This window comes from Coregonus lavaretus, assembly GCF_964263955.1.
Source record: "Coregonus lavaretus genome assembly, chromosome: 33".
NCBI classification, from domain to species: domain Eukaryota; kingdom Metazoa; phylum Chordata; class Actinopteri; order Salmoniformes; family Salmonidae; genus Coregonus; species Coregonus lavaretus.
The window spans coordinates 15,100,095-15,122,143 of NC_140020.1; the positions used below are offsets into that span (position 1 = coordinate 15,100,095).

General features: G+C 45.4%; 1 protein-coding gene across 2 annotated transcripts in view; it reads left to right on the forward strand.

The window, feature by feature from the left end:
• The window catches only part of LOC311108260 (mannosyl-oligosaccharide 1,2-alpha-mannosidase IA-like), a 177,735-nt gene that overhangs the window by 141,009 nt on the left and 14,677 nt on the right, over positions 1-22,049 (forward strand). For both annotated transcript variants that reach the window (XM_084150883.1, XM_084150882.1), the window contains exons 6-8: positions 10,388-10,511; positions 10,833-10,926; positions 19,387-19,502. In XM_084150883.1, coding sequence (XP_084007009.1) covers positions 10,388-10,511; positions 10,833-10,926; positions 19,387-19,502 — 334 coding nt within the window. The remainder of the gene's footprint in view (positions 1-10,387; positions 10,512-10,832; positions 10,927-19,386; positions 19,503-22,049) is intronic.

The window sequence follows — 22,049 nt, forward strand, 5'->3', positions numbered from 1 at the left end:
AATAATAATGCTGCCTATGACCCCAAGAACACCATCCCCACCGTCAAACATGTTGGTCTCTTTGTTGACTCTCTGATTAACGTCAAACAAAAGGTGTTTTTCTGCTAAGGGGACAGGACAACTTCACCGCATCAAAGGGACGATGGACGGGGCCATGTACCGTCAAATTTTGGGTGAGAACCTCCTTCCCTCAGCCAGGGCATTGAAAATGGGTCGTGGATGGGTATTCCAGCATGACAATGACCCAAAACACACGGCCAAGGCAACAAAGGAGTGGCTCAAGAAGAAGCACATTAAGGTCCTGGAGTGGGCCTAGCCAGTCTCCAGACCTTAATCCCATAGAAAATATGTGGAGGGAGCTGAAGGTTCAAGTTGCCAAACGTCAGCCTCGAAACCTTAATGACTTGGAGAAGATCTGCAAAGAGGAGTGGGACAAAATCCCTCCTGAGATGTGTGCAAACCTGGTGGCCAACTACAAGAAACGTCTGACCTCTGTGATTGCCAACAAGGGTTTTGCAGAGGGGTCAAATACTTATTTCCCTCATTAAAATGCAAATCAATGTATAACATTTTTGACATGCGTTTTTCTGGATTTTTGTTGTTGTTATTCTGTCTCTCACTGTTCAAATAAACCTACCATTAAAATTATAGACTGATCATGTCTTTGTCAGTGGGCAAACGTACAAAATCAGCAGGGGATCAAAAACTTTTTTCCCTCACTGTGTGTGTATGTGTGTGTGTGTATATATATATATATATATATATATATATATATATATATATATATATATATATATATACATACATACATTCTACTACATATACTCATTCAAGGGTTTTTCTTTATTTTTACTATTGATGACAGCTTTGCACACTCTTGGCTTTCTCTCAACCAGCTTCATGAGGTAGTCACCTGGAATGCATTTCAATTAACAGGTGTGCCTTGCTAAAAGTTAATTAGTGGAGTTTCTTTCTTACCTTCATGCGTTTGAGCCAATCAGTTGTGTTGTGACAAGGCAGGGGTGGTATACAGAAGATAGCCCTATTTGGTAAAAGACAAAGTCCATATTATGGCAAGAACAGCTCAAATAAACAAAGACAAAACAACAGTCTATCATTACTTTAAGAAATGAAGGTCAGTCAATCTGGAAAATTTCAAGAACTTTGAAAGTTTCTTCAAGTGCAGTCGCAAAAACCATCATGCGCTATGATGAAACTGGCTCTCATGAGGACCGCCACAGGAAAGGAAGACCCAGAGTTACCTCTGCTGCAGAGGATAAGTTCATTAGAGTTACCAGCTGCAGAAATTGCAGCCCAAATAAATGCTTCACAGAGTTCAAGTAACAGACACATCTCAAAATCAACTGTTCAGAGGAGACTGCGTGAATCAAATCAAATTGTATTTGTCACATGCGCCGAATACAACAGGTGTAGACGTTACAGTGAAATGCTTACTTACAAGCCCTTAACAAACAATGCAGTTTTAAGAAAGAATACCCAAAACAAAAATCACAAAAAAATACAATATAAAATAATACAAAATAAAAATAACAAATAATTAAAGAGCAGCAGTAAAAATAACAATAGCGAGGCTATATACAGGGGGTACCGGTACCGAGTCAATGTGCGGGAGCACCGGTTAGTCGAGGTAATTGGGGTAATATGTACATGTAGGTAGAGTTATTAAAGTGACTATGCATAGATAATAAACAGAGAGTAGCAGTAGCGTAAAAGAGGGGTGGGGGGCAATGCATATAGTCCGGGTAGCCATGATTAGCTGTTCAGGAGTCTTATGGCTTGGGGATAGAAGCTGTTGAGAAGCCTTTTGGACCTAGACTTGGCGCTCCGGTACTGTTTGCCGTGCGGTAGCAGAGAGAACAGTCTATGACTAGGGTGGCTGGAGTCTTTGACAATTTTTAGGGCCTTCCTCTGACACCGCCTGGTATAGAGGTCCTGGATGGCAGGAAGTTTGGCCCCAGTGATGTACTGGGAGGCTGAGCAGTTGCCATACCAGGCAGTGATGCAACCAGTCAGGATGCTCTCGATGGTGCAGCTGTAGAAACTTTTGAGGATCTGAGGACCCATGCCAAATCTTTTCAGTCTCCTTAGGGGGAATAGGTTTTGTCGTGCCCTCTTCGCGACTGTCTTGGTGTGCTTGGACCATGTTAGTTTGTTGGTGATGTGGACACCAAGGAACTTGAAGCTCTCAATCTGCTCCACTACAGCCCCGTCGATGAGAATGGGGGCGTGCTCGGTCCTCTTCTTTTTCCTGTAGTCCACAATCATCTCCTTTGTCTTGATCACGTTGAGGGAGAGTTTGTTGTCCTGGCACCACAAGGGCGGGTCTCTGACCTCCTCCCTATAGGCTGTCTCGTCGTTGTCGGTGATCAGGCCTACCACTGTTGTGTCATCGGCAAACTTAATGATGGTGTTGGAGTCGTGCCTGGCCATGCAGTCATGAGTGAACAGGGAGTACAGGAGGGTACTGAGCACACACCCCTAAGGGGCCCACGTGTTGAGGATCAGCGTGGCGGATGTGTTGTTACCTACCCTTACCACCTGGGGGCGGCCCGTCAGGAAGTCCAGGATCCAGTTGCAGAGGGAGGTGTTTAGTCCCAGGGTCCTTAGCTTAGTGGTGAGCTTTGAGTGCGCTATGGTGTTGAATGCTGAGCTGTAGTCAATGAATAGCATTCTCACATAGGTGTTCCTTTTGTCCAGGTGTGAAAGGGCAGTGTGGGGTGCAATAGAGATTGCCTCATCTGTGGATCTGTTGGGGCGATATGCATATTGGAGTGGGTCTAGGGTTTCTGGGATAATGGTGTTGATGTGAGCCATGACCAGCCTTTCAAAGCACTTCATGGCTACAGACGTGAGTGCTACGGGTCTGTAGTCATTTAGGCAGGTTACCTTAGTGTTCTTGGGCACAGGGACTATGGTGGTCTGCTTGAAACATGGTATTGGTATTACAGACTCTAACAGGGAGAGGTTGATGATGTCAGTGAAGACACTTGCCAGTTGGTCAGCGCATGCTCAGAGTACACGTCCCGGTAATCCGTCTGGCCCTGCAGCCTTGTGAATGTTGACCTGTTTAAAGGTCTTACTCACATCGGCTACGGAGAGCGATATCACACAGTCGTCCAGAACAGCTGATGCTCTCATGCATGTTTCAGTGTTACTTGCCTCGAAGCGAGCATAGAAGTAATTTAGCTCGTCTGGTAGGCTCGTGTCACTGGGAAGCTCGCGGCTGTGCTTCCCTTTGTAGTCTGTAATAGTTTTCAAGCCCTGCCACATCCGACGAGCGTCAGAGCCGGTGTAGTACGATTCAATCTTAGTCCTGTATTGACACTTTGCCTGTTTGATGGTTCGTCGGAGTGCATAGCGGGATTTCTTACAAGCTTCCGGGTTAGAGTCCCGCTCCTTGAACGTGGCAGCTCTACCCTTTAGCTCAGTGTGGATGTTGCCTGTTATCCATGGCATCTGGTTGGGGTATGTACGTACAGTCACTGTGGGGACGACGTCATCAATGCACTTATTGATGAAGCCAGTGACTGATGTTGTGTACTCCTCAATGCCATCGGAAGAATCCCGGAACATATTCCAGTATGTGCTAGCAAAACAGTACTGTAGCATCTGCTTCATCTGTCCACTTTTTTATTGACTGAGTAACTGGTGCTTCCTGCTTTAGTTTTTGCTTGGAATCAGGAGGATAGAATTATGGTCAGATTTTCCAAATGGAGGGCGAGGGAGAGCTTTGTATGCGTCTCTGTGTGTGGAGTAAAGGTGATCTAGAGTTTTTTTCCCTCTGGTTGCACATTGAACATGCTGGTAGAAATGAGGTAAAACGGATTTAAGTTTCCCTGCATTAAAGTCCCCGGCCACTAGGAGCGCTGCCTCTGGATGAGCGTTTTCCTGTTTGCTTATGGCCGTATACAGTTCATTGAGTGCGGTCTTAGTGCCAGCATCGGTTTGTGGTGGTAAATAGACAGCTATGAAAAATAGAGATGAAAACTCTCTTGGTAGATAGCGTGGTCTACAGCTTATCATGAGATACTCTTCCTCAGGAGAGCAAAACCTTGAGACTTCCTTACATATCATGCACCAGCTGTTGTTTACAAATATACATAGACCGTCACCACTTGTCTTACCAGAGGCTGCTGTTCTATCCTGCCAATACAGTGTATAACCTGCCAGCTGTATGTTATTCATGTCATCGTTCAGCCACGACTCGGTGAAACACAAGATATTACACTTTTTAATGTCCTGTTGGTAGGATATTTGTGCCTGTAGTTCGTCCATTTTATTATCAAGCGATTGTAAGTTGGCCAATAGTATCGATGGCAAAGGCAGATTAGATCGCCGGCTCCTTACCAAGCACCCTGATCTCCTCCCGCGATATCTCCTTTTCTTTCTACTGCGAATGACGGGGATGAGGGCCCTGTCGGGTGTCTGGAGCAAATCCCTCTCGTCCAACTCATAAATGAAAAATTATTCGTCCAGTTCAAGGTAAGTAATTGCTGTTCTGATGTCCAGAAGCTCTTTTCGGTCATAAGAGACGGTAGCAGCAACATTATGTACAAAATAAGTTAAAAACAATGTGAAAAAACACACAAAATAGCACGGTTGGTTAAGAGTCCATAAAACGGCAGCCATCCCCTCCGGCGCCATTATTTAGAATCAGGCCTTCATGGTCGAATTGCTACAAAGAAACCACTACTAAAGGACACCAGTAATAAGAAGAGACTTGCTTGGGCCAAGAAACACGAGAAATGGACATTAGACTAGTGGAAATCTGTACTTTGGTCTGAAGAGTCCAAATGTGAGATTCTTGGTTCCAACCGCTGTGTCTTTGTGAGACGCAGAGTAGGTGAACGGATGATCGCCGCATGTGTGGTTCCCACCGTGAAGCATGGAGGAGGAGGTGTGATGGTGTGGGGGTGCTTTGCTGGTGACACTGTCAGTGATTTATTTAGAATTCAAGGCACACTTAACCAGCATGGCTACCACAGCATTATGCAGCGAAATGCCATCCCATCTGGTTTGCGCTTAGTGGGACTATCATTTGTTTTTCAACAGGACAATGACCCAAAACACCTCCAGGCTGTGGAAGGGCTATTTGACCAAGGAGAGTGATGGAGTGTTGCATCAGATGACCTGGCTTCCACAATCTCCCGATCTCAACCCAATTGAGATGGTTTGGGATGAGTCGGACCGCAGAGTGAAGGAAAAGCAGCCAACAAGTGCTCAGCATATGTGGGAACTCCATCAAGACTGTTGGAAAAGCATTCCAGGTGAAGCTGGTTGAGAGAATGCCAAGAGTGTGCAAAGCTGTCATCAAGGCAAAGGGTGGCTATTTCAAGAATGTCAAATATAAAATATATTTTGATTTGTTTAACACTTCTTTGGTTACTACATGATTCCATATGTGTTATTTCATAGTTTATATGTCTTCACTATTATTTTGCAATGTAGAAAATAGTAAAAATAAAGAAAAACCCTTGAATGAGTAGGTGTTCTAAAACCTTTGACCGGTAGTGTGTGTATATATATATATATATATATATATATATATATATATATTTTTTTTTATATTACACAATAGCATTTTCATTAGTTTATGTTACTGTAGGCTATACTGTATGTAAAAACTAAAAAACACAAAAAAACACCCAAATTCAAGTGTTAAATAAATGTTATTTGTTACAACCTATGAAACAGAACGCATATGTGTTGGAACATGGTAACAGATGGTTTTTACAGCCTAAACATCATTATACGTGCCAAGTGGCCTTGATAAATAGTGAAACTCAGCACAAAAGCAATAATGGCATTATAATTAATATAAGTGTTGATATGACAGCTGTAAGAAATAGTCAATTATTGTCAGCTCGTGCACATCTTCACGCAATGGCATCAGTTGGAATTCATTTAGCTGTTTTTCCTTGTCCTAACAGTTGACACAATCTTCTTTGACATACCTTTGTTTGGTTGTAGTGCGTAATAGTCTCTGCTTTTCTCTTTATTGTGCTCCCGTTGTCTTGTCATTCTTCTGCACCATTTTGGAGTACAACAGCTGTGCAGGTGCCTTATTTTGTTCAGAGGGAGGGAGCTCACGTCTCACTTTGTTCATGGTGCCGGCCAGACTTGTTTTCTTTGCAAGCAACTTGACAGTGATGTGAAGAAATTGTCCTTGGTTCCACAAGCCTCATCACCACATTTTCCAACACTCGCTCACCTGCTGCTCGATGTGGATATTTGACCAGATACTGAACGTTTTTTTTTTTTTTTGCAGACACTCTTATCCAGAGCGACTTAGTGAGTGCATGCATTTTCGTACAGGTGTCACGCCCGGACTCAAGGGACTCGTATATGTTGAGTCAGGGTGTGTATGTTCTATGTTGTATATTTCTAGGTTGAAGTTCTAGTATGTCTATTTCTATGTTGGCCGGTGTGGTTCCCAATCAGAGGCAGCTGTCGCTCGTTGTCTCTGATTGGGGACCATACTTAGGCAGCCTTTTGGCACTAGTTAGTTGTGGGATCTTGTTCCGTGTGAGGTATGTTGTTTGTCTACCTTGGACACGTTTCGTTTCATTCGTTGTTTTGTCATGGTGTTTATTCAATATAAATAAACATGAATTCATATCACGCTGCGCCTTGGTCCTTCGTGACAACGATCGTGACAACTGGTCCCCCATGGGAATCAAACCCACAACCCTGGCATTGCAAGCGCCATGCTCTACCAACTGAGCTACACGAGATTCATACAATTATGCAGACTCTCACTGTGTAGCCTACTCCAAGTAGGCCAGAGTAGACTGATAAGACTGCTTTGATTCAGTGGACTGATATAGGGTACATTTTAAGATTATAATTAGAATAGATCAATACAATAGAATGGCCCTGTTCTTCATTCACAATTGGTGATTACATAATTATGCATCGTTTGCTTCCCCTCGCTCCTCAACTCAGCCATTCTCCCCCTTTCTCCCCATCATACTTAACTTCATTTATTTACTCTGTTATATATGTGAAATTAGTTTCGGTATAGGTAAGGTTCAGTTTCGAGGCAATTATCAGCTGGGTACTGAACTTTCAACTGTCGTAAGAAGGAGCAGAGCAGGCCCTACTGCCGGGAGAAGGAGGGGCAATGGGGGAAACTCAATTTCTGTTTGATTCTAACACCGACAGTGTGTTATTTAGGAGAAGTCAAGGACGGAGGGGGGCTTGACTTAAATGGCAGAGTAAAAAACAAACAAAAAGAGGTTGAGCAGCGTAATCCTGGCTGCTTCTCCTTCTCTTGCCCTCGCCCCCTTTTCCCTTCCCTATGGGCCATACCACAGGAGCTGATGGATGAAAGCTCATGTTCCAAGGCCCTGTGTGTGTGTGTACGTGTGTGTGTGCTTGAGGGCGTGTGTGAGCGTGCCTGTGTGTGAGCCAAGAGCGGGATCATTAGCAATAGTGGCAGATCATTTCAGCGTTTGGAATGATGACATTGGTGGCAATACTAAGACCTTATTAATCCACATTGCCAACGACTGGAGGCCTCTGCATTGCCTGCCTGTCTGTTTCTCTAATGAATTCAGAGCTGTAGGCTGTTGGGATTTAGCAGCCCTTTTCTAAAATGCAGAAAACCGCTTCAACTCAATTCTTGGCACGGAGAAAGGTCATATTAGTTATATTATTGTCTACAAACAAGTTAGCTTTATTAATGAATTCAAGGGGATGCCAGTTCAATTTGGGTGTCTGAGTGAAATACAATTTACGTAGCACAAACTCGGGGGATGTGTTTTTGGCTCTTACCCTCTGATCCCTCCAGCCCCCTGTATTAGCCAGACTGACTCATGCGGTGTTAATGACAGAAATCTCCCTGTGCTCTAACAACAATAGTGACACTAGCCATTATTTGTGGAGTCAATGATTATGCGCCATTAGCAAACTTACACGTAGCTACAGTGCCTTGCAAAAGTATTCATCCCCCTTGGCGTTTTTCCCATTTTGTTGCATTACAACCTGTAATTTAAATGGATTTTTATTTGGATTTCATGTAATGGACATATACCCATTTGGACTATTTTGTGAAGTGAAATGAAAAAAATAACTTGTTTCAAAAAATTCTAAAAAATAAATAACGGAAAAGTGGTGCGTGCATATGTATTCACCCCCTTTGCTATGAAGCCCCTAAATAAGATATGGTGCAACCAATTACCTTCAGAAGTTGCATAATTAGTTAAATAAAGTCTACCTGTGTGCAATCTAAGTGTCACATGATCTGTCACATGATCTCAGTATATATACACCTGTTCTGAAAGGCCCCAAAGGTCTGCAACACCACTAAGCAAGGGGCACCACCAAGCAAGCGGCACCATGAAGACCAAGGAGCTCTCCAAACAGGTCAGGGACAAAGTTGTGGAGAAGTACAGATCAGGGTTGGGTTATAAAAAAATATCAGAAACTTAAACAGGTTCCACTTCACATATCACAGGCACCAGCAACACTTTACATTGAGACGATTAGTTTGGGGAAAGGGGATTAAGACGGATATCTTCAAGTTTTGCAGTATGTTTAGTAGTATGCTTTATTGGTAGAAATAAAAAAATATCAGAAACTTTGAACATCCCATGGAGCACCATTTAAATCCATTATTAACAAATGGAAAGAATATGGCACCACAACAAACCTGCCAAGAGAGGGCCGCCCACCAAAACTCACGGACCAGGCAAGGAGGGCATTAATCAGAGAGGCAATAAAGAGATCAAAGATAACCCTGAAGGAGCTGCAAAGCTCCACAGCGGAGATTGGAGTATCTGTCTATAGGACCACTTTAAGCCATACACTCCACAGAGCTGTACTTTACAGAAGAGTGGCCAGAAAAAAGCCATTGCTTAAAGAAAAAAATAAGCAAACATGTTTGGTGTTCGTCAAAAGGCATGTGGGAGACTCCCCAAACATATGGAAGAAGGTACTCTGGTCAGATGAGACTAAAATTGAGCTTTTTGGCCATCAAGGAAAACGGTATGTCTGGCGCAAACCCAACACCTCTCATCACCCCGAGAACAACATCCCCACAGCTTGATGCTGCCACCACCATGCTTCACTGTGGGGATGTTTTTCATCGGCAGGGACTGGGAAACTGGTCAGAATTGAAGGAATGATGGATGGCGCTAAATACAGGGAAATTCTTGAGGGAAACCTGTTTCAGTCTTCCAGAGATTTGAGACTGGGACGGAGTTTCACCTTCCAGCAGGACAATGACCCTAAGCATACTGCTAAAGCAACACTCGAGTGGTTTAAGGGGAAACATTTAAATGTCTTGGAATGGCCTAGTCAAAGCCCAGACCTCAATCCAATTGAGAATCTGTGGTATGACTTAAAGATTGCTGTACACCAGCAGAACCCATCCAACTTGAAGGAGCTAGAGCAGTTTTGCCTTGAAGAATGGGCAAAAATCCCAGTGGGTAGATGTGCCAAGCTTATAGAGACATACCCCAAGAGACTTGCAGCTGTAATTGCTGCAAAAGGTGGCTCTACAAAGTATTGACTTTGGGGGGGGTGAATAGTTATGCACGCTCAAGCTTTCAGTTTTTTTGTCTTATTTCTTGTTTGTTTCACAAGAAAAAATATTTTGCATCTTCAAAGTGGTAGGCATGTTGTGTAAATCAAATGATACAAACCCCCAACCTCCAGGTTGTAAGGCAACAAAATAGGAAAAATGCCAAGGGGGGTGAATACTTTCGATAGGCACTGTATTAGTCCTATTAGTCGGCACTGACACGCCGGTCCGATCAGGGCGACTCAGGAGGTAATGTTACACAGGGAGCAGGGTAATAGAAAGAAGTCAGGGCAGCTCTGACCAGGGCCTGCTGTTTAGAAAGTCATCAGACACCTACAGACACACTGTGGACAGATAGTACAGGACATTATAAAGACACACACACACTGTCAATTTGGTATGATGTTAAACAAATGTGTATTGTAAGTTACATTCATAAGAGGAGGGGAAGGTTTGACCCTACGGTTCAGTGGTTGACTTGTGGAGGAGGGAGCTCTCTAGGGAATGTTCGTGTGGTGGGGTTTTGACTGAGTAAATGTGCAATGTTCTGTTTCTCTGCAGTGATGTTTGGAGTACCTGAGATTTCGTAGAGCTCTGTTTTGTGTTCTATATTTAACATTTTAATAATTTATCAGATGCTCTTATCTAGAGTGACTTACAGAAGCAATTAGAGTTAAGTGCCTTGCTCAAGGGCACATCATTTTTCACCTGTCGATGTCGGCGCTGGTATTCGACCAAGCAACCTTTTCACTCTTAACCGCTAGGCTACCTGCCGCCCCTATGCTGTGACGGTATTGTTTGGAGGACCTGAGTTAACTGTGTTGTCTTCTGTGTCTACAGTGGCATCGGAAGGAACTGGCCATGGGCGTCTGGAGGCAGCAGCATCCTGGCAGAGTACGGCACCCTGCACCTGGAGTTCATGCACCTCTCCAAGCTGTCAGGGAATCCAGCCTTCGCAGAGAAGGTGAGAGCTAGGGAGCCACAGCACCGTCGTTTCCATTCCAGTGCATTAACACCAGTCTAAACTGAGCACTCAGCCAGCCTGATGATGGGGTTATTCATAGCCGCAACCTTCATTACTATTCTTGTTAACGCCTGTTCCGCAGGTATATGCCTTCTTTCCGCTATGATTCATCGGCGTCTCTCTCTCTTATACCTCCTTTAACTGCCGTCCCTGCAGTAAGGCCATTTAAAGTGCATTACTGTGGCGTGCTGCTGGAAGATGAGGAGGCAATGAGGTTGCAGGAAGAAAGTAGAAACTAATTTCTCTGGTTCCGCCTCCTAGGTCATGAACATCCGGAAGGTTCTGAATCGCCTTGATAAGCCTCTGGGACTGTACCCCAACTACCTGAACCCTAACAGCGGACAGTGGGGACAACGTAAGTCCCCCTATCTCTCATCTGACCCTTCTCTCTCTCTCTCTCTCTCTCTCTCTCTCTCTCTCTCCTGTCTCATTCCTCTCTCCCTCTTACCATTCTCTCCCCTCTCTCTCCTTCTTCCATCTCATCCCTCTCTCCTCCCTCTACATCACTCTTTAACCATCTCACCTCTATCTTCCATATTGCCCATCCTTTTCTCTTTTCACCACTATCATCCCTCTCTCCCATCTCACCCTCTCACCCCATTCTATTTCCATTAGTGGTACATCAGTGGCTATCAACTGCAGTTTCACAGCCTGTAATTATCAAGCCATTTACAGCCGGGAGAGCCACGTCAGTCCAGTGGTACACATGACTTCTGATGGCGAGGGCTGTGCATTAGACAATTATGTAACTTCATGCTGCACAGTGACATCAGGGAGAAATAAGTGTCTGTGGCTAATGACAGTACTTAAAAATGACTGTGGCGTTCAGGTGTCTGAATTCTGCCAGTAAAGTAATTAGTCCTTCTCCATGGCTACAGTTCAGTCCTGATACCTCCACACAATACTACACTCTCACTCAAACTCAAACACCTACTCCTTAGACTTGATACATGGGCTTCATGCCACTCAGGCACCCCAACAGTTCAGCACCCCTGTCCCTGACTGGTATGGAGCCACTGCCACTGTGGCATTACCCAGCTCCAGCCAGGCCACATCTTGACAAAATGAGCTTCAGCCCAAAGGATTGCCTGATCTAGGCCACAGTGAGGTGGCTGGGGAGTGGTGGTGGTGGCAGTGGAGGAACCCTGAAGTGTGTCCGTGGTCAGACAGCCCTGTGCCCAGAAGACAGCAGCTGCTGTGGATCCCCTCACTAATGAGTGTGTTTGTCTCTGAGCCGCACAAAAGGTCAATGAGATGCATAGTCCAGATCAGATTAGACCAGACCAGTCGTTACCTCAGCCATATGCTTCTGGCTGTAGCATCCTGAGGGACCCACTGCACCTCTCTCTCACACACACACACACACACACACACACACACACACACACACACACACACACACACACACACACACACTCATTTGAATGCATATTTTAGCCATGTTGTTTGTTTTGCTATTCTATGTGATACCACCTTCCCCCTCCCCAGCCCTGTAGATACACACACACACACACACACAGTCTTTGGTCCTGCCCCTGATCAGCTTGGCAAGCCTCTCCCCAGTCCCCATGACACAGCAGTCTAAACAGTCTGTTGTCTGTGTGTGTCTAATAACTCTGTCATGCTAATGATCTATGATCATCCCAGTGTGAGGTATGTGTGTTCGTGTGTTTGTGTCGTGTGTGTGAGTCGTGTGTGAGTCGTGTGTTTGTGTGACCCCCTATGATTGAATGCCCCCTCTACGCCCTCGCTGAAATGTCACGTCTGATGAATACGCGTACCAACCGTCTTTGTGTTTGTCTCTGCTGTTGTCCCTGGTGAGCAAGCAGCGAGGGGCCGTGTTCACCGCTAATGACTGGTCGCTGTATGTCCAGCCCCTCTCCTGCCTCTGGGTGGATCAGTAGAAGGGGAGGAAGAGGAGGACAGCCATCCTGCTTGTCTCTCATTCTCTCTGACAACTTGATTCATCCCATCTACTGCACTGCTCCCAGAGGGATTTTCTGCATGGATTTATCTGGTTGTAGTTTGCAACTCCGTAATATAGTGAACATCTGAGTCCTGTGTCTCTATGGATGACTCTACATGTTTGGGTCTTTGAAGTGTAGTATTATTATTATAATTACATGTAGCTACTCTGATGGGAGCCAGCCAGGTGAGGGAGAGAGTGGCTCTGTGATTTGCTGACTGCCTAAGGGAAGGTAGATGTTCTACGCCAGTAATGCCAAACCACGCTTTTCCAAGACAAACATTGCTAAAAGCACCTCTAAAAGTTTGTATTTTTCAACTTATTAATGTGGTCTACATTTGTCAGTGTTAGCTGGAAGAAGAATTTCCATGTAAAGAAAAACAACTCAAGTGACAAATATCCAGAGGGTATAGGAATGGTAATGTTGGATGTGATTTCAAAAATAGAAAGGTTCACACCAGGACCATTTGCCACCTGGGGATATTTTACTTGTACATTAGACAGGAACCACCTGAGGGTGATCTCATGGAAATGGTCTTGCCATTCTCAATGTCTCAGTGTTTCTCAGATGGCCTATCAAAGCTCTGGTGATGCTGTTGTTGTTATTGATGGGATGTTTGAATTTAATCAGTGCAGTACAGTGTCCCTCTGAGCAAAGTAGCTGCTTGACTGTCACGTCTTCCTATGTGCCAATGACATGGCCCACAGACATGACTGAAATCCTGTCACACCAATGACATGGCCCACAGACATGACTGACATCCTATCACACCAATGACATGGCTCACAGATATGACGGACATCCTATCACACTAATGACATGGCCCACAGATATACGGACATCCTATCACACCAATGACATGGCCCACAGTCATGATGGAGACAGTACAGGTGCATCAAAGCCAAGACTGAGAGACTAAAAAACAGCTTCTATTACCAGGCCATTAGACTGTTGAACAGCTTCTATTACCAGGCCATTAGACTGTTGAACAGCTTCTATTACCAGGCCATTAGACTGTTGAACAGCTTCTATTACCATCAGACTGTTGAACAGCTTCTATTACCAGACCAACAGACTGTTGAACAGCTTCTATTACCAGACCATCAGACTGTTGAACAGCTTCTATTACCAGACCAACAGACTGTTGAACAGCTTCTATTACCAGACCAACAGACTGTTGAACAGCTTCTATTACCAGGCCATCAGACTGTTGAACAGCTTCTATTACCAGACCATCAGACTGTTGAACAGCTTCTATTACCAGACCAACAGACTGTTGAACAGCTTCTATTACCAGGCCATCAGACTGTTGAACATCACTAGCCGTCTACCAGGTGATGCACACTCACTCACAAAACACACAGACAAGCTATCACACACACGTACACACACCTCCACCACCTCATACTGATGATGGGATAACGTCCCCAAGTCACCTACACAGAGGTGTCAGTCAGCAGCCTAGAGAGGACCTGCCACCACCATGTCTCTCCCAGCAACCTCAGTCAGACACACACACACAATCACCCTGTTATCCAGGTCCAAAGCCTCTCCCGCTCGTATCTTTTATGGAAGTGTGTATTGTCAAACAGATAAAGCCATGATCAGATCCTTGACCTGGTGTTCCCTCTCTGACCTGCTGTTAACCCCTATGGCATTGAGGCCGGCCCAATTCGGCCCCAGTCAGCCAGGAAGTACAGCCCCTATCAGGGCTAAGGCCACATTCTAAACCCCTACCTCTGTAGCTCTGTCCTGTCACCTTTATTACTGCTGGAGTCTATCTCCATCTCCCAAACAACGCTGTGGCTGTTAATGACATACAGTTGAAGTCCGAATTTTACATACACTGAGGTTGGAGTGATTAAAACTTGTTTTTCAACCACTCCACACATTTCTTGTTAACAAACTATAGTTTTGGTGCATGTCAGAAGTATGTGCATGACAGAAGTAATTTTTCCAACAATTGTTTACAGACATATTATTTCACTTTAAATTCAATGTATCACAATTCCAGTGGGTCAGAAGTTTACATACACTAAGTTGACTGTACCTTTAAACAGCTTGGAAAATTCCAAAAAATGATATCTTGGCTTTAGAAGCGACTGATAGGCTAATTGACATAATTTGAGTCAGTTGGAGGTGTACCTGTGGATGTATTTCAAGGCCTACCTTCAAACTCAGTGCCTCTTTGCTTGAGTAAGGAAGGACAATTATGTGTATATATTGAAGCAACATCTCAAGACATCAGTCAGGAAGTTAAAGCTTGGTCGCAAATGGGTCTTCCAAATGGACAATGACCCCAAATATACTTCCAAAGTTATGGCAAAATGGCTTAAGGACAACAAAGTCAAGGTATTGGAGTGGCAATCACAATGCCTTGACCTCAATCCTATAGAACATTTGTGGGCAGAACTGAAAAAAAGTGTGCGAGCAAGGAGGCCTACAAACCTGACTCAGTTACACCAGCTCTGTCAGGAGGAATGGGCCAAAATTCACCCAACTTATTGTGGGATGCTTGTGGAAAGCTACCCGAAACGTTTGACCCAAGTTAAACAATTTAAAGGCAATGCTACCAAATACTAATTGAGTGTATGTAAACTTCTGACCCACTGGGAATGTGATGAAAGAAATAAAAGTTGAAATAAACCATTCTCTCTACTATTATTCTGACATTTCACATTCTTAAAATAAGTGGTGATCCTAACTGACCCAAGACAGATACTTTTTACTAGGATTAAATGTTATGAATTGTGAAAAACTGAGTTTAAATGTATTTGGCTAAGGTGTATGTAAACTTCTGACTTCAACTATTTATTTTATTTTTTATTTAACCTTTATTTAACCAGGTAAGCCAGTTGAGAACAAGTTCTCATTTACAACTGCGACCTGGCCAAGATAAATCAAAGCAGTGCGATAAAAAACAACAACACAGAGTTACATATGGGGTAAACAAAACATAAAGTCAAAAATACAACAGAAAATATATATACAGTGTGTGCAAATGTAGCAAGTTATGGAGGTAAGGCAATAAATAGGCCATAGTGCAAAATAATTACAATTTAGTATTAACACTGGAATGATAGATGTGCAAGAGATTATGTGCAAACAGAGATACTGGGGTGCAAATTAGCAAAATAAATAACAATATGGGGATGTGGTAGTTGGGTGGGCTAATTTCAGATGGGCTGTGTACAGGTGCAGTGATCGGTAAGGTGCTCTGACAACTGATGCTTAATGTTAGTGAGGGAGATAAGAGTCTCCAGCTTCAGAGATTTTTGCAGTTCGTTCTAGTCATTGGCAGCAGAGAACTGGAAGGAATGGCGGCCAAAGGAGGTGTTGGCTTTCGGGATGACCAGTGAGATATACCTGCTGGAGCGCATACTACGGGTGGGTGTTGCTATGGTGACCAATGAGCTAAGATAAGGCGGGGATTTGCCTAGCAGTGATTTATAGATGAGGGGGGGGGGCATGGGCAAGTTGCAGTGGAGGGTGCAGAGCTGGTGGCCGGGGTAGTGGTAGCCAGGTGGAAAGCATGGCCAGCCGTAGCAAAATGCTTGTTGAAATTCTCGATTATTGTAGATTTATCGGTGGTGATAGTGTTTCCTAGCCTCAGTGCAGTGGCAGCTGGGAGGAGGTGCTCTAATTCTCCATGGACTTTACAGTGTCCCAAAACTTTTTGGAGTTAGTGCTACAGGATGCAAATTTCTGTTTGAAAAAGCTAGCCTTTGCTTTCCTAACTGCTTGTGTATATTGGTTCCTAACTTCCCTGAAAAGTTGCATATCGCGGGGGCTATTCGATGCTAATGCAGTACGCCACAGGATGTTTTTGTGCTGGTCAAGGGCAGTCAACTCTGAGGAGAACCAGGGACTATATCTGTTCTTAGTTCTGAATTTTTTGAATGGGGCATGCTTATTTAAGATTAAGAGGAAAGCACTTTTAAAGAACAACCAGGCATCCTCTACTGACGGAATGAGATCGATATCCATCCAGGATACCTGGGCCAGGTCAATTAGGAAGGCCTGCTCGCTAAAGTGTTTTAGGGAGCATTTGACAGTAATGAGGGGTGGTCGTTTGACCGCGGACCCGTTACAGACGCAGGCAATAAGGCAGTGATCGCTGAGATCCTGGTTGAAGACAGCGGAGGTGTATTTAGAGGGTAAGTTAGTCAGGATGATATCTATGAGGGTGCCCATGTTTACGGATTTAGGGTTGTACTGGTAGGTTCCTTGATAATTTGTGTGAGATTGAGGGCATCTAGTTTGGATTGTAGGATGGCCGGGGTGTTAAGCATATCCCAGTTTAGGTCACCAAGCAGTACGAACTCTGAGGATAGATGGGGGGCAATCAATTCACATATGGTGTCCAGGGCACAGCTGGGGGCTGAGGGGGGTCTGTAGCAAGCGGCAACATTGAGAGACTTATTTCTGGAAAGGTGGATTTTTAGAAGTAGGAGCTCAAACTGTTTGGGCACATACCTGGATAGTATGATAGAGCTCTGCAGGCTATCTCTACAGTAGATTGCAACTCCACCCCCTTTGGCAGTTCTATCTAGACGGAAAATGTTGTAGTTGGGGATGGAAATTTCTGAATTTTTGGTGGCCTTCCTAAGCCAGGATTCAGACACTGCTAGAACATCAGGGTTGGCAGAGTGTGCTAACGCAGTGAATAACTCAAACTTAGGAAGGAGGCTTCTGATGTTAACATGCAAAAAGCCAAGGCTTTTACGGTTACAGAAGTCAACAAATGATAGCGCCTGGGGAGTAGGAGTGATACTGGGGGCTGCAGGGCCTGGGTTAACCTCTACATCACCAGAGGAACAGAGGAGGACTAGAATAAGGATACGGCTAAAGAACTGGTCTTCTAGTGCATTGCGTACAGAGAATAAAAGGGGAAGATTTCCGGACGTTGTAGAATAGATTCAGGGCATTATGTACAGACAAGGATATGGAAGGATATGAGTACAGTGGAGGTAAACCTAAGCGTTGGGTAACAATGAAAGAGATAGCATCACTGGAGGCACCGATTGAGCCGGTCTCCGCGTGTATGGGGGGTGGAACAAAGGAGCTATTTGAGGCAGTTTGAGAGGGACTTGGGGCTCTACAGTGAAATTGTATAATAAGAACTAACTGGAACAGCAATAGGCAAGGCATATTGACATGGGAGAGAGGCATAAAGCAATCACAGGTGTTATTCGAGAGAGCTAAGACAACAACTGGTAATGGCGATAAAAGTTTGGGCTGAGGCTAAACAGATAAAACAGTACAGGGTACCGTGTAAAGGAACAGTCCAGCAGGCATCAGCTGTGCAGCCGAGTGATCATAAGGTCCAGTGAACAACAATGTGAGTCCGAGAGCAGTTCGAATTGGTGCTACAGCACAGGCGATCAGGAAGCACGCCTGTTGAATTGCGTGTGCTAGCGGGCCGGGGCTAGCAGATGGAACTTAGTGGTCGTCGCAACGGGAAGCCTGTTGAAACCACAGACAATTACGTCGGCAGACCAGTCGTGATGGATCGGCGGGGCTCCGTGTCGACACTAGGAGGTCCCGTCCGGTTGACAGAGAGGTAGATAACCGGGAGATGGGCCTGACTCAAGGCTAGCTCAAGGCTGATTAGCCAACCACAACATCCATTCGGTTGCAGCTAGCTAGTTGCGATGATCCGGTGTTAAAGGTCCAGTGATTCAGTTATTCCGGCAGAAAATCAGACGTTCTGGGTGAAAACCGCTAACGGTGGCTAATAGCAAGTAGCTAGTTAGCTGGCTAGCTAGTTTCAACTGGAGATTCTAGATAAAAGGTAAGTAAATAGTAGAATCCGTTCCACATTGAGTGAGGCGGGTTGCAGGAAAGTATATTTAGTAGAAGGATGAAAAGTGTGATAGGGAAATATATACAACAAAAGACAAAAAAATAAAAAAACAGGCTATTTATACGGACACACAACAGAGTACACGACCGCACTGCTACGCCATCTTGGATTCTGTACATATGTATGAGGGGGCACGATAATCAATATGACAAACATAGTGGCTTGGCTTGGCTTGGCTGGGGCTTTCTCCCAGACCCTGGAGACTCATTCCTCAGAGAATGTAGTGGTGAAGTGGACAGGAGAGCACAACACCGTCACCGGGCCCAGCACAGAGCACAGCCCCTCACCGCACTGAATGTCACTATGTGCACAGTGACTCTGTCTTTTTACCATGCTGTGGTATTGCTGCTGCTCCCTGAACAGCTCAGTCGGTACACACACACACACACACACACACACACACACACACACACACATTCTCTGTCATGTAAATGGCCAGACTAAATCAGTCACAGACAGATGTGCACACACACACATTCACATTCTCCCTCTTTTACACACGCTCACAGGTGTACACACACACACACACAGACACACAGTGACAGGGGACATGCTGGGGGGAGCTGATAAACTCCTCAGAAAGCCAATCTCTCCCCTGCAAACATCTTCAATACATCAGCCATCAAAGGAGTCTAATCCCATTACTCTTGTAGCTTTGTTAGGTTTTGTTTGGAGATGAGTCCCCATTCCCGTCCCTGTCCCCTCGACCTGGCCTATGCCAGACACGTCCCTTTGTTGCTGAGGCTGAGCAGGTATTTAGGGGCCACCTTCCTGTGTAAACAGCCTCGGGTGGTGAGATTATGGCCGCCATCATTGGGCCATACATCATCCTGAGGTGAGGCACGCCACGGGGGGAGGAAGGAGGGAGTGAAGGGGAGGGGGGAGGAAGGGGGAGGGATGCTAACGGGATGAGAGCAGGTAAATTAGCCAGACTCCAGCGTGATCCTCTAATCTGTTGTGTTGTGTTGTGTCGGTCCTGTAGATCATGTGTCAGTGGGCGGCCTGGGAGACAGCTTCTATGAGTACCTCCTCAAGGCCTGGCTGATGTCGGACAAGACAGATGAGGAGGGCAAAAAACTCTACTACGACGCTCTGCAGGTAAACCCCTCCAGACACCTAGCCTACACACCTCTTTCATATCCTCTCCTCTGCTCCTTTCACCCTCCTTTCTACTCCCCCTCTGCTCCCACTCCTCTCCTCTGCTCCTTTCACCCTCCTTTCTACTCCCCCTCTGCTCCCACTCCTCTCCTCTGCTCCTTTCACCCTCCTTTCTACTCCCCCTCTGCTCCCACTCCTCTCCTCTGCTCTTGTCTTCTCTCCTCAGCTTTTCTCCTGTCTTACTGAGATGAATGGCTACAGTACCAGCACTATCTGAAGCACTGACTATACCTTGTCAAGAGGCTCTTTCAACCTCGATTGAAAGCTTTTGTCTGTGTGTCAACAACAGTTACATTTCTTCAAATACTGTGAACAGTCAGAGTCGGAAATCAATAACAGTATGGGTTGGAGTCTGAATGTAAAGCATGCTACGCCAGGTAGGAGTTGTCTATTTCTGAGTGTGGATAACAAACCGCACTCCACAGGATATAGTTAAAGTAGGGTTGAAGGCGGTCAGTGGATGTGGGGGGCAGCCGGACTCAGAGCTCTGTCTGGTGAGATGGGCTCTGACTGCTGCTAGCCCAATTCTCTGTTTCATTAGAGCCAAGCAGCCTGTCCTGTGGGAGATAAACATATTTCTGTCTGTACAGTCGTGGTCAAAAGTTTTGAGAATGACACAAGTATTGGTCTTCACAAAGTTCGCTGCTTCAGTGTTATGAGATACTTTTGTCAGATGTTACTATGGAATACTGAAGTATAATTACAAGCACCCTTCTTTTTCAAGACCTCTGCAATCCGCCCTGGCATGCTGTCAACATCCTGACTGATGGCAGCCCATTCTTGCATAATCAATGCTTGGAGTTTGTCAGAATTTGTGGGTTTTTGTTTGTCCACCCGCCTCTTGAGTATTGACCACAAGGTCTGGGGAGTTTCCTGGCCATGGACCCAACATTTCGACGTTTTTTTCCCGAGCCACTTAGTTATCACTTTTGCCTTATGGCAAGGTGCTCCATCATGCTGGAAAAGGCATTGGTCGTCACCAAGCTGTTCTTGGATGGTTGGGAGAAGTTGCTCTCGGAGGATGTGTTGGTACCATTCTTTATTCATGGCTGTGTTCTTAGGCAAAATTGTGAGTGAGCCCACTCCCTTGGCTGAGAAGCAACCCCACACATGAATGGTCTCAGGATGCTTTACTGTTGGCATGACACAGGACTGATGATAGAGCTCACCTTGTCTTCTCCGGACAAGGTGTTTTCTGGATGCCCCAAACAATCGGAAAGGGGATTCATCAGAGAAAATGACTTTACCCCAGTCCTCAGCAGTCCAATTCCTGTACCTTTTGCAGAATATCAGTCTGTCCCTGATGTTTTTCCTGGAGAGAAGTGGCTTCCTTGCTGCCCTTCTTGACACCAGGCCATCCTCCAAAAGTCTTCGCCACACTGTGCGTGCAGATGCACTCACACCTGCCTGCTGCCATTCCTGAGCAAGCTCTGCACTGGTGGTCCTGCAGTTGAATCAACTCTAGGAGACGGTCCTGGCGCTTGCTGGACTTTCTTGGGCACCCTGACGCCTTCTTCACAACAATTGAACCTCTCTCCTTGAAGTTGTTGATGATCCGATAAATGGTTGATTTAGGTGCAATCTTACTAGCAGCAATATCCTTGCCTGTGAAGCCCTTTTTGTGCAAAGCAATGATGACGGCACGTGTTTCCTTGCAGGTAACCATGGTTAACAGAGGAAGAACAATGATTTCAAGCACCACCCTCCTTTTAAAGCTTCCAGTCTGTTATTCTAACTCAATCAGCATGACAGAGTGATCTCCAGCCTTGTCCTCGTCAACACTCTCTCCTGTGTTAACGAGAGAATCACTGACATGATGGCAGCTGGTCCTTTTGTGGCAGGGCTGAAATGCAGTGGAAATGTTTTTGGGGGATTAAGTTCATTTTCATGGCAAAGAGGGACTTTGCAATTAATTGCAATTCATCTGATCACTCTTCATGACAATCTGGAATATATGCAAATTGCCATCATCAAAACTGAGGCAGCAGACTTTGTGAAAATTAGTATTTGTGTCAATCTCAAAACTTTTGACCAAGACTGTACAGAGGTCCACAAGGACCCAGACTGCTCCAGGATATTACTCTCTCTCCTCGAGTCCCCTCCCAGCCAGCCTCGTTTCCCCACCACACCTGCCCGCCTGCCATCCACCTGGGCGAGACACCACAAGCAGGTCACCCACAGCGAGAGGGTCCCCATGGCCACGCCATGCCATCCTCTATTTCGGTCAAGCAGCCTGAGAGGCAGGCGGTTAGGAACAGACTGTTCTCTTATTAATGGCTCCTTGGCATCCTCGCCTCAGTGCCGGCCCGGCCTACATTCTCTCTCTCTCTCTCTCTCTCTCTCTCTCTCTCCTCTCTCTCTCTCTCTCTCTCTCTCTCTCTCTCTCTCTCTCTCTCTCTCTCTCTCTCTCTCTCTCTCTCTCTCTCTCCTCTTCTCTCTCTCTCTCCTCTCTCTCTCTCCTCTCTCTCTCTCTCTCTCTCTCTTCTC